At 46.5% G+C, this 12,992-nt stretch overlaps 1 protein-coding gene across 1 annotated transcript in view; it reads right to left on the bottom strand.

The window, feature by feature from the left end:
* FRMPD4 (FERM and PDZ domain containing 4) overlaps positions 1–12,992 on the bottom strand; it is a 535,991-nt gene that overhangs the window by 45,757 nt on the left and 477,242 nt on the right. Inside the window, exon 5 of the mRNA XM_081080933.1 lies at positions 2,778–2,823. Within this exon, the coding sequence (XP_080937059.1) occupies positions 2,778–2,823 (46 nt within the window). The remainder of the gene's footprint in view (positions 1–2,777; positions 2,824–12,992) is intronic.

Here is a 12,992-nt window from a genome sequence, read left to right as displayed (position 1 = left end):
GTTTCTGTATGTCAATCCTGATTGCCAAGAGAATGTTTGGGAAGAAATAAAACTCAACTGAAATAAAACCCCCCCCACCAATTTGCTTACAGAAAAATCTGAACCCAAAAATATAAGTAAAATGTTGAAATGTCTTCTCTCATCTGCTCTCCTCTCTACATGTAATGTATCTATTTAATTAACATTATTTCCACTCCTACAACTCAAAAGAGCCACTTCAGACTAGATCAGTAAGGGCAAACTTTCTTTCTATTTCAATATTGTCTTCTTTTAGTCCAGCGGTTCTCAACCTGTGGGTCGCGACCCCTTTGGCGGCCGAACGACCCTTTCACAGGGGTCGCCTAAGACCATCCTGCAGATCAGATATTTACATGACGATTCCTAACAGTAGCAACATGGAAGTTATGAAGTAGCAACGAAAATAATCTTATGGTTGGGTCACAACACGAGGAACTGTATTTAAAGGCCAGAAGGTTGAGAACCACTGGCTTAGGAGGAACATTCTGGGATGAGGAGATGAAGAGTTTGGTCATAAGGTGGAGATTGGCAGATACCAGAGCCTTTTCACTGATGTAGGAACACTCCAGCTCTATGGGGAAGAAAACAGAAGTGTAACCAGGTGGGAATCGCTGCTACTCCCAGCGAAGGACACACAGCTACGGACAGGAAATGTTTTGAGAAATCTCTGAAGGAATTTGCCTCAGCATTTTATAGTTCCACTGACAACATGCGAAATTCACAAGCGAAGGCAACTCTATAGAAGCAGAAAGTAAATCAGCAGCGGCCTGGGATTGAGGGCGGGAAAGGTTTCACTGCAAATGGGAAGGGGGATCGCATTGGGGTGAAAGGAATGTTTTCCAGCTGGATTGTGATGAAGGCCGCGTACTTCGGTAAATTCCATAAAGACCCTTGAATTGTACATTTAAAAGGGGTGACTTTTATGATATGTGAATTACACCATGATAAAGTTGTTTAAAAGAAAATCATGGGCCCTAGCCTGTGTGGCTCAGTGGATAGAGCCTCGACCCTCAGACTGAAGTCTCATGGGTTAGATTCTGGTCAAGGGCACATACCTCGGTTGTGGTTGTGGGCTTGATCCCTGGTCCTGGTAGGGGCTTGTGTGGGAGGCAACCAATCGATGTATCTCTCTCACATCGATGTTTCTCTCCGTCTCTCCTCCTCCCTTCCACTCTCTCTAAAAATCAGTGGAGAAATATCCTCGGGTGAGGAGTAACAACAATAACAAAATCATGGGAACTGAAGGCAGCACGATTTTAATAACTCCCCATCCCCTTGACGAAGGCTGCGGAATGAAATTTTGGTGGCCCTATGACCTCTAATACCCACCTTTTAAAGCGGGTCTCACAGAACTATCTAGAGTTCTCTACCAAATTATCTAGGTGGGGTTAAGAAAAACGATCATGGCCCTAGCCCTGTGGTCGGCAAACTGCGGCTCGTGAGCCACATGCGGCTCTTTGGCCCCTTGAGTGTGGCTCTTCCACAAAATACCACGTGCGGGCGCGCACAGACAGAGCGATGGAAACTTCGTGGCCCATGCTCAGAAGCCGGTATTTTGTGGAAGAGCCACACTCAAGGGGCCAAAGAGCCACATGTGGCTCGTGAGCCGCAGTTTGCCGACCACTGCCCTAGCCAGTTTGGCTCAGTGGACAGAGCGTCAGCCTGCGGACTAAAGGGTCCCAGGTTCGATTCCGGTCAAGGGCATGTACCTTGGTTGCAGGCACTTCCCCAGTAGGGGGCGTGCAGGAGGCAGCTGATCGATGTTTCTCTCTCATCATTGATGTTTCTCTCTCTCTCCCTCTCCCTTCTCTCTGAAATCAATAAAAATATATTTTAAAAAAAGAAAAGAAAAATGATCATGCTTCTGAAGGGACAGAACGGAACTTGAAAGAACTAAGCAGAACTAAGCAGAAATGCACCCTCCTCCCTCTCCAAGGACGAGGCAGAGACATGCTCTTCTCCCTCTCCTCTATCTTGTCTTGCAAGGCTGGGCCCTCAGCCCAAGCCACCCCCCCCCCCCCCCGCCGAGAGTGACCACAAGAATGCTGGTATTGTCCTAACTCTCCCAACCACCCACCTGAGTGGACCAATGAAGCTCCAGAAATGTAGCGACGGTCCTAATAAGGCTATAGTGGAGGACGGCTCCAACCTTCAGAATGTGATGGTCACTTCCTGACCCTTATGCTGTAAAACCCTGACCAATCTCTGTAACTCACGCCACCCCTAAAGCCCACCCCAAATAGCTAGCCCTATATAACCTTTGTTCTCCTGGGACACGCTCTCTCGCCTCACCGCTGTGCCGGATAGAGGCTGGGAGCCAATTCTAGAATTGATCAATAAAGATTCGTTGCTTTTGCATCGGAGGAGGCTCCCTGGTGGTGGATTATTGGGGACCCCGAGCTCTGGGCATAACACTTCAACCCCCTACTATGAGATATTCGCATTAGACTTGTGATACTTAAGCTGGAAACTTCAAGAAAGTCTTGAGTTTTGTGCCATTTCCAGATCTGAGCGTCTCATAGGAGTGGACAGGCGATTTGTAAGATACAGTATTTAGAAAAGGCGCTACTTTCTTTTCTCTCCAATGACTAGTGTTGCTACCGTGAAGTACAACATACAAACACTCCCGATTCGTGACTGGTGCCGCGGATGCACGCTATTTTTTCTCTGCTGTCATTTCTCATCGTGGTTTTACTGGAGGGAGGGGCGCACAGGAGCCTGAGACCAGGCGAGGGCACTGTTACTCGCAGGACACTTACAGGGTAAGGCTGGATGACAGTCAGCAGTATCGATTCTTTGCAGCTTCTGTAAAAGAGAAAAAAACACATTTATGAAAGGCACGGGGACAGGGCTCTTTGGGAATGAAATGTGTGATGCGGTGGCGAATGTCACTTGGACTCAAAGGGCAAAGAATCCAACAGCTCGGAAGCGGGCTTGCAGACCAGAGAGAAATCCAGAACCAAGTGTCCACCCAGTTGTAAGCTTCCCACGCAGTCTACGCTGGGTGATACTATCTGCAATGCCAAACGGCAGGGTCTTAAAACCAGATCCGTGGAGGGAAGATTGGTTTTAGAAGCATCAACTCAGTCTTTTTATACTCTTCTCTGCTCTTAAAATTGATTTTCCCCTGCAGGTTTTCCTTTGCTGCTTAAAAATTTCTGTGAAGTTTTCTGTAAAGGGGACAGATTTTTAAAATTCTATCCATTGCCCTCGTTGGTTTGGCTCAGTGGATAGAGCATCGGCCTGCAGACTGAAGGGTCCTGGGTTCAATTCCAGTCAAGGGCACATACCTTGGTTGCGGGCTTGATCCCCAGTAGGGGGTGTGCAGGAAGCAGCCAATGAATGATTCTCTCTCATCATTGATGTTTCAATTTCTCTCTCCCTCTCCCTTCCTCTCTGAAATCAATACAAACATAGTTACAAAAAATCCTATCCATTCATTGAACACCGTTAGTTTCCCAGGATCAGCATCATGGAAGAAAGTGGCACTGTAGGTTTTTATGTAAAAGCAGTATGCCAGCCCTAGCCGGTTGGCTCAGTGGATAGAGCGTCAGCCTGCGGACCAAAGGGTCCAGGGATGATTCTGGTCAAGGGCATGCACCTTGGTTGCAGGCTCCTCCCCAGCCCAGCGCCCTGGTGGGGGCGTGTGCAGGAGGCAACCAATCGATGTGTTTCTCTCACATCAATGTTTCTCTGTCTCTCCCTCTCCCTAAAAATCAATGGAAAAATATCCTCGGGTGAGGATTAACAACAACAACAACAACAATAAGTAAATGAATAAAATAAAATAAAAGCAGCATCCCGGGAAACATGACTTCCCATACTGTGGCTTACTGGGTCCGCGGTAGGGACGCCTACAACCTTGGGAGATCCATATTTCAGACAGGCCCTCGCTGGGAACTATTTTCACAATAGGGAACCTTTGGTGGCTAAAGGCAGAATGGTGTAATATAACGGTTTATTTCCTTTCCCCCAAGTAACCCGAACCTTTCAAAGATCTCAACCCCTGGGGGGAAATCACATTATGGGCTCTCACGGTTTCTCTGCCTTCCTCCCTCTGATCCTTCTTTATCACGAGTGGGAGAAAGGTCAGCTGCCACTTTGCTGAGGATCAGCTGACTCTCCCGACTTCAGGCGGTAATTAATTCCCTGCGTTGGGATTTATTTCCCCAGCAAATCGAGCGGAGGGCGTCTGCTGCGGGCCTGTTCCCGCGGAGGAGCCGCTGCAAATAGCATCTCCCGCGCCAGCTGCCCTGTGGTTTGACCCGCTCACCGGCTGGCTGGGTTGGAGCATGTTCGACTGACTCCACAGCAGCCGTGGGGTCGGGGGTGGGGTGGGGTGAGCCCTGAGGGAGGGACTGGGGAGGAGAGAGGGGGAGAAATCAGCAGACCAGAAAGAGCAGGGCTAAAACTCAAAGGATTCACCCTAGCCTGTTTGGCTCAGTGGCTAGAGCATTGGCCTGTGGACTGAAGGGTCCAAGGTTAGATTCTGGTCAAGGGCACATGCCCGGGTTGCGGGCTCGATTCCCAGTGGGGGTGGGGGGTGGGGGGGTGCAGGAGGCAGCCAATCAGTCAGTGATTTTCTCTCATCATCATTGGTGTTTCTATCTCTCCCTCTCCCTTCCTCTCTGAAATCAATGAGATATTTTTAAAAAACCTCCAAGAACTGGAGAAACAGCGACCATACTTGGGATGATTGCAGCCAGGCCTCTGAGTGGCCCATCTGCTCCCACAAGTTCCCAGCTGCCAAGCACTGGCTGCGAACCCCAGGAAATGGAGCAGCCAGCCAGAATTCCCACTCGATGGGGTACCAGGGCCCCCGTGTCAGCGAAGGAGAATTCAGTGGGTAAGATGCATGATCACGCATTATGGGTGAGCATGTCAGCACGCGCATCTGCACGAGACAGTATGACATATAACACCATTTTCACAGGCTCAAAATACACCCACAAAACAGCAACAATATATTTGCAATAAGCCACTAAAAAATGACAGGATGCACACTAAACATATTAGAATGGTTTTCTCTTGGGGGAGATAAGAGTGGGTGTGAGCATAAATAAATAAAACCAGAGACGGGCCTTGCACGGTCTGTGATGATAATCATTTATGCCGTGAATTGATGACTTTGATGAATTCAACTCTTTGTAGCTGCGATTTAAAAAAAATCAGAACTTGAAGATGAAATTGGGGAGGGGGGGAGGGTCTATGTCAGCAAACTTCCAAACTGTTTAAGGCAGAGGTCCTCAAACTACAGCCCGCGGGCCACATGCAAATACAAATATTGTATTTGTTCCCGTTTTGTTTTTTTACTTCAAAATAAGATATGTGCAGTGTGCACAGGAATTTGTTCATAGTTTTTTTAAAACTATAGTCCGGCCCTCCAACGGTCTGAGGGACAGTGAACTGGCCCCCTGTTTAAAAAGTTTGAGGACCCATGGTTTAAGGGGAAGCAGCCCTTGGAGATCTCTAAAATAATCCCTAATTTGCTCACCAAGACAATGGAGAAAAACCTCCCAACGCTTTGGGCCTGGCCCACTGCACTGAACTACCTCTGCTTCGCTTGATTCCACACAGTCCCTGGGCTCCCACTGCTGCCCATGCAGCTCTCTCCAACAGAGAAATGAATAAGCAGAAATATGCGGGTGTGGCTCAGTGGTTGAGTACTGACCCAGGAACCAAGAGGTCTCAGATTCAATTCCGGGTCAGGACACATGCCCCGGATGTGGGCCCAACCCCCAGTAGGGTGGCATACAGGAAGCAGCCGATGGATGATATTCCTCTCCCTCCTCGATGTTTCTATCTCTCTATCCTTCTCTCTTCCTCTCTAAAAAATCAGTAAAAACACATATTAATAATGAAGAACATGCAGAAACCAACACAACATCCAGCAGATGAGAAATGGGAGAGAGTTCCATTGACTGAAGAATTCGTGAGTGTGGCAGCCTGGCCATCCTGCCTGGCCTCTTCCGCCCCAGCCTGCTCCCAGAACCCGCGGCAGCAGGCAATGGGCCCCCGGAGCTCACTCTGGTCACAGCTGATGGGAGCCCAGTGTTGGAATAAGCCAATCAGATTCCCTTTCTCCAGAATCAGAACTAGGAGACACAGCCAAAGAGCCACATTCATGGCTGAGTAAGAGGAAAGGGCACAGATGCGGGTGGTCCCCTGAGCAGTCCTGGTTCCCACCATGACCGAGGGCTTGTTGATCACCATTCTGTTAGAAATAGAATCATAGATGTCACACATCGCAGTGTCATATCTATCGATTCTGGGAATGGGCTGTTGCTTGTTTTCTCATCTCTAAGTGGCTAATTATCACCTGCCAGACAAGAAGAAGATATTCCACAGCACTTTGGGCCCCTTAGGATGCCTAACCCAATTCTAGGGGGAACAAAGATGGGAGCCAGATGTATCCACATGTTCCAGGATGCTAAGATGGGGCATCCATTCAGCTGAGGCCTCATGCCAATACATGCCAATCACCCCTACGCGCCAAAGCAGGGTGCTGCAGGACTTTCAAAGGAGGTCTTAAAACCCAGAGTTTGGTCCCAGCCGGTGTTGCTCAGTGACTGAGCGTTGACCTATGAACCAGGAGGTCACAGCATGATTCCTGGTCAGGGCACATGCCCAGGTTGTGGGCTCGATTCCCCTAGGGGGAGTGCAGGAGGCAGCCGATCCATGATTCTCTCATCATGGATGTTTCTCTCTCTCTCTCTCCCTCTCCCTTTTTCTCTCTGAAATCCATTAAAATGTATTTTTTTAAAAACTAGCAAAAGAGAGAGTTCTTTGGCAAGATGTAGGTTACAATCTATGTAACATAATCATGGAAGTGACATCCCATCACCTTTGCTGTATTCTGTTGGCTAGAGGCAAATCATAGGTCCCACCCACACTAAGAGAGGGGAAGATAAAAGCCATGGCTATCAGGAGGCAAGCATCATTGGGGGCCGTCTTAAGTTCTGTCTGCCAGACTAATAGAGACTCATAACCAATTAAAATATAACTGTCTTGAGAATAGTATCCACCTGTGAATTCACCACAGATTTTTTTTGGTCAAGAACCTCAGAAAGAAGCATTGCTCAGTATACCTTGTTAATTTGAAAGCATTTTTCAAAATGTCTATTATATTTATGGCATTAACAGTCTTTGTGTCTACAGTAATTCTCGGCAAATTGCCTGCAACATAAACTAGACTGATGTTTAATGTTACCATTTAATGAATAAACAAAGTTATCTGAATTGATATAAAATATTTTAATGTTATTTATCACGTAGACTGCGAGCACGCCTTTTTTCTATTTTCTCTCATCTATAATTATTGGATTATAACTTGCCAGACAAGAAAAATTAACTTCATAATGTTTTGTATCCCTTAGAATCCCGAGCCCTAAGATCCTAGGAGGAAAATAAGATCTAAACCGTTTTAAAATAGCTTCGCCAGAAAAATTAGAATTGATAATGGATGATGCCACGTTCAAGTAATCAGATAACTTCTTTTTATGAAGGCCCCAAACAGCTAGAGACTTCAAAAATCCAGTTAGAAGCACATTCAGAGAAGTATTATTTCATAATAAATTCCAAGTGCAGTTCCTACTTTGGAGAATAATTTCAAATTGCAGTGCCGATATTTTTTAAATGGTTGAGTTTGTTACACACATCGTTTTAATCCCTGAGTCACATGCTGACCTGCAGGGGAAAATATAGTCTAAGGTACCCTAAGCGACTCCTATCAAATTTTCCTGAAATTCCTCTCTCTTCATACCTTTAACAAAAGTCTTTTCTTATCCTTTTGTGATGGAGAGTCCTTTGAAACATTTTGGAACACCAGCATCAGTGGCTGCAGGTCATGGTTTGTGTCCCATTTTTTAATTTCATTGGCTGTGATTTTGTTACAACAAGCAAAGTGATGTGAGGAAGCAGCTCCGATTCTAATGAGGTTATTGGTATTAACATCCCTTTCAGCAAGCCCTGGCTGGTTTAGCTCAGTGGATAGAGCATCAGCCTGGGGACTGAAGGGTCCAGGGTTTGATTCAAATCAAGGGCACATGCGGGTTGTGGGCTCTGTCCCCAGTGGGGGGGTGTGCAAGAGGCAGCTGATTAATGATTCTCTCTCATCACTGATGTTTCTTTCTTTTTTTTTTTTTAAATATATTTCATTGATTTTTTACAGAGAGGAAGGGAGAGAGATAGAGAGCTAGAAACATCGATGAGAGAGAAACATCGATCAGCCGCCTCCTGCACATCTCCTACTGGGGATGTGCCCGCAACCCAGGTCCATGCCCCTGACCGGAATCGAACCTGGGACCTTTCAGTCCGCAGGCCGACGCTCTATCCACTGAGCCAAACCGGCTTTGGCATCACTGATGTTTCTATCTCTCTCCCTCTCCCTCTTTCTCTGAAATCAATAAAAAATATCCTATATAATAAAAGGCTAATATGCAAATCAACCGAACCACGGAATGACTGGTTGCTATGACACGCACTGACAACCAGGGGGCAGACGCTCAATGCAGGAGCTGCCCCCTGGTGGTCAGTGCGCTCCCACAGGGGGAGAGCTGCTCATCCAGAAGCCGGGCTCATGGCTGGCAAGCGCAACAGAAGTGGTGGGAGCCTCTCCCGCCTCCGCGGCAGCACTAAGGATGTATGACTGACAGCTTATCCCCCGAGGGATCCTGGACCGTGAGAGGGCGCAGGCTGGACTGAGGGACACCACCCCCACCCCCCGAGTGTATGCATTTCATGCACTGAGTCTTTAGAATTAATAATAAAATAAAATAAAATCCCTTTCAGCAATGAAGCTAAAGCTAATGTTTTTTTTTCTTAGAGCAGCATAGCTTGGCACCTTTCTTTAACCGACTTCCTGCTCTATACTCGCATGATTTTAATATTGCAATATAATCACATTGGCCTGTGCTAGTGTATATTTCCCTTCTAGGCCCACTGGATCCCTTGATCAATTCAGAGACTGATAGGAAGTTAATGGAGTTGCGAAGAGCATGGAGATTTCTTCAGAGATTGAGAAGACAAAGCAAAAACAAAGTAACTAAAATATATAGGAAATACCTTGTTGAAATTCAAGAGATTTTCTTTAATTTAGTCCAAATAAGTGAACTGTAAGATTTTAAACTACAAAAGTGGAAGTAAGGAGTCAATTTATGAAGGCTGAAAGGTTAGACTTCTAAAAGGCAAGATATAGCCTGGGTGGGTAGATCAGTTGGTTACAGCATCATTCTTACACTCCAAGGTGGCAGGTTCAATCCCCAGTCAGGGCACATACAAGAAGCAACCAATGAGTGTAGAAATAAATGGAAAAATAAATTGATGTTTCCTTCCCTCCCTCCCTACCTCAAATCAATATAAAACTATTTTCTTTTAACCAAAGGCAAAATCTAGATGTAATTCAGGGCTATCTATGAAAGGACTCTGTAAACTGTGAAATGACATTCTAATGTATCTCCAAAGCTTGATGTGCAGTATTTTTATTTGGAACTAGAGGCCTGGTGCACGAAATTCATGCACGGGTAAGGTCCCTAGGCCTGGCAGGTGATCAGGGCTGATCAGTGGGGTGATCGGGGGCCCCCGCTGGCATCTGCCTTGGCTGGCCTGGTGCTGCCCACTCGCCAGCCCCGCCTCCCGCCGCCACTGCTGCTGGTCGCCTCCCTCTGCGGGGCGACTGGGGAGAGGAGGAGCTCCGCTGGCACCCGCCTTGGCTGGCCTGGGGCCTGTGGGCAGCTCCTGCATTGAGCATCTGCCCCCTGGTGGTCAGTGCGCATCATAGCGACCGGTTGCTCCACCATTCAGTCAATTTGCATATTAGGCTCTTATTATATAGGATGACGGGTGATAAGGTACAGGAAATGTACTATTACTTCTAAGGTAAATTCACACAAACATAAGACTCTTCTTGCACTTTAGAGTTCTCCAGAGAGATTAGAATAACACTCTTTTTTTGCAAGCTAGTGCCTCTCAGGCCTTAAACTCTCTGAGGTGGATAGCCACCGTTGATGGAAAAAGAACCCGTTAACAGCATTTCTCCAATGACACTTTGCTGCATTCTTCAAGTATCGCGAGGCTACTAGGAAAGGATGCCTCTTGTTTTCCTATCTGAACCTGGAGATGTGAAAAGTACACGAAGCTTCTTGTGACGGATAACCAGCCCTGGCATAGTGCCAGCCTCATCAACTGCTGGCAAAGCCCTTCATTTTTAGAGAAGTTGCCACCGGACCACTTGGAATGGAGGGTTAATGCTTCATTGTGTTGACCTCCCCAACACTCTGAACAGCTTATAATTATCCACCATATCAACTCCTCACAGACACTGAAATCATTCGCTGGAGAGAATGGAAACAGTGAGCAAATGACCAGACATTCAAACATGGTCAACGCATTGAAGCTGTGTCATTCCCTCCTGATCTTGTGACGTGTGTATCTCTTTAATTCAATGAACTCTACTAGCCTTCCTGTACCTTATCCTTTTACTCTTCTTAGTGTCTGACTGAGCTGTTTCTATTCTGCTGGCTGATGGAACAGGTTGCCGTCCATCCATACACACTGTCCCATCTAAACACACATTCTCGAGTGCATGTGGAGACAAGTGCTCTTATAACTGAAAGGCATCGTGCTGAACAAACGGATCAATATGTCTCCCACACAGAGGCTAGAGAAGACCTTGCATGCAAATATGCATGGCCCATGGACACAGACAATAGGGTGGGGAAGGCCTGGGGGGGGGAAGGGATGGGCTGGAGGGGGTCAATGGGGAAAAAAAGAGGACATATGTAATACTTTCAACAATAAAGATTTAAAGAATAATAATAATAAAATAATAAAGGAGGGGGCAGTTTGGCCAGCTGGACCTGATTGATTGAAGGCTCCCAGAGATAGAAAAGATGTTCAGGAACGTGAAATTCCACCGCATACACCTTGCAGCAGCCCATTCTCATTCATTCTCTCTCTCTCTCTCTCTCTCTCTCTCTCTCTCTCTCTCTCTCTCTCTTTCTCTCTCTTGAATCTCACCTGAGGATACTTTTCCACTGAATTTTAGGGAGAGTGGAAGAGTCAGGGCAAGATAGAGAGAAATATCGATGTGAGAGAAACACATCGATGGATTGCCTCCTGCATGAGCCCTGACCAGGGCCCGGGCTGAGGAGGAGCCTGCAACCGAGGTATGTGCCCTTGACCGGAATCGAACCCGGGGCCCTTTGGTCCCAGGCCAATGCTCTATCCACTGAGCCAAACTGGCTAGGGCAGCAGCTCATTCTCTTGAAAACATATTGTTTTAACAGTTTGTCCCTAAAATTAAGAAGTACTATATTTTTCCAAAAATATATGATGAGTTCTAAAGATTTCAACTAATGCCATTTCAATACCTCCGCAAACATATCCCCCTGTGCCCTAGTGCACGTAAAACTGGACAAAACTTGGAACAGCAACAACTACAAAGCAGGCTGATTAATAGTGAATATGTCCTGAATGATTACCATGTGCCCAACCTTGTCCTACATGTTACCTGTGTTGTGTAATTCGAGCCTCTGATAACCCGGTAAACAAGGTACCATCATGCCCATTTCAGAGATGAGGAAACTGAGATTCAGCGAGATCAAGGACATGGTCCCAGTTCACATTCAGTAACTGGCAGAACCAGAACATGGACCTGTGCTTCCTGACTCCAAAGCCTGGGCCCTTAAAGTGTCCTGTGGAAATGCAGATACGGGTCTAGAAGCACAGAACCGAGAAGACACCAGAGTGGCGTTGAGGCAGCCCTGATAGCACTTCCTAGTGGGGGGCACATCATTAGTACTTAAAGGAGCTTCTGATTCTTGTACAGTTTTGGGGAAACAACATTGCCCTCTGGCCTTCATCTTCTTCATCTAGCAGAGGAAGGCGCTTGGACTAAATGAGTGGTTTTCACATGGGGTTCCATGGAACCCTTCTCACCTCTTCCAAGAGGGTGAGGCTCTGGACACCCGTGTCCTTGCAACCAGAACCCCCACTGCTCTGTGCGCCTGGATTGGGGGGTAGGTTTCTGTTGAAGAAAGAAATCCACTGTGGGAAGCAAGTAGGAAAACCCATGGACAGAAGGATTGCTACGGGTTCCTCCAATTCCAGCTGGCCTCTGTCTGCAATGCCAAAGCACATTCTCAATTTCCATAAAGGCGTCCAGCATTCTCTTCTACCTTGAGCTTATTTTCCTCAATGAAAAGCAAAGAGAAAAGTTTTATTGGAGCCCTAGCCGGTGTGGCTCAGTGGATAGCGTTTAAGCCTATGGACTGAAGGGTCTCAGGTTCGATTCCTGGTCAGGGCACATGCCTGGGTTGCCGGCTTGATCCCCAGTAGGGGGCGTGCAGGAAGCAACGGATCAATGATTCTCTCTCATCATTGATGTTCTCTCCCTCTCTCTCTCTCTCTCTCTCTCTCTCTCTCTCTCCCCCTTCCTCTCTGAAATCAATAAAAATATATTTTTTAAAAAGTTTTATTTGATTTGGTTATTTTTATATTCTTTTAAAAAATATATTTTTATTGATTTCAGGATTCTCACAGCCAGCTGGCCTGGAGGTCAAATCCCCCTAGTATTAACTACAACAATCAAGGCTTAACTACAGGAGGACTGCACACAAAGACCACTAGGGGGTGCACCAAGAAAACATAAAAAAATGCAGAGACAAAGAAACAGGACAAAACTGTCAATGGAGGATATTGAGTTCAGAACCACACTTTTAAGGTCTCTCAAGAACTGTCTAGAAGCCGCTGATAAACTTAATGAGATCCTCAACAAATCTAATGAGACCCTCGATGTTATGATAAAGAACCAACTAGAAATTAAACATACACGGACTGAAATAACGAATATTATACAGACTCCCAACAGCAGACCAGAGGACCGCAAGAATCAAGGCAAAGATTTGAAATGCGAAGAAGTTAAAAACACCCAACCGGAAAAGCAAAATGAAAAAAGAATCCGAAAATACGAAGAT

This window comes from Myotis nattereri, assembly GCF_964212035.1.
Source record: "Myotis nattereri genome assembly, chromosome: X".
Classification (NCBI taxonomy): Eukaryota; Metazoa; Chordata; class Mammalia; order Chiroptera; family Vespertilionidae; genus Myotis; species Myotis nattereri.
The sequence above is the reverse complement of the archived record's forward strand: the minus strand, read 5'-3'. Positions and strand labels throughout refer to the sequence as shown.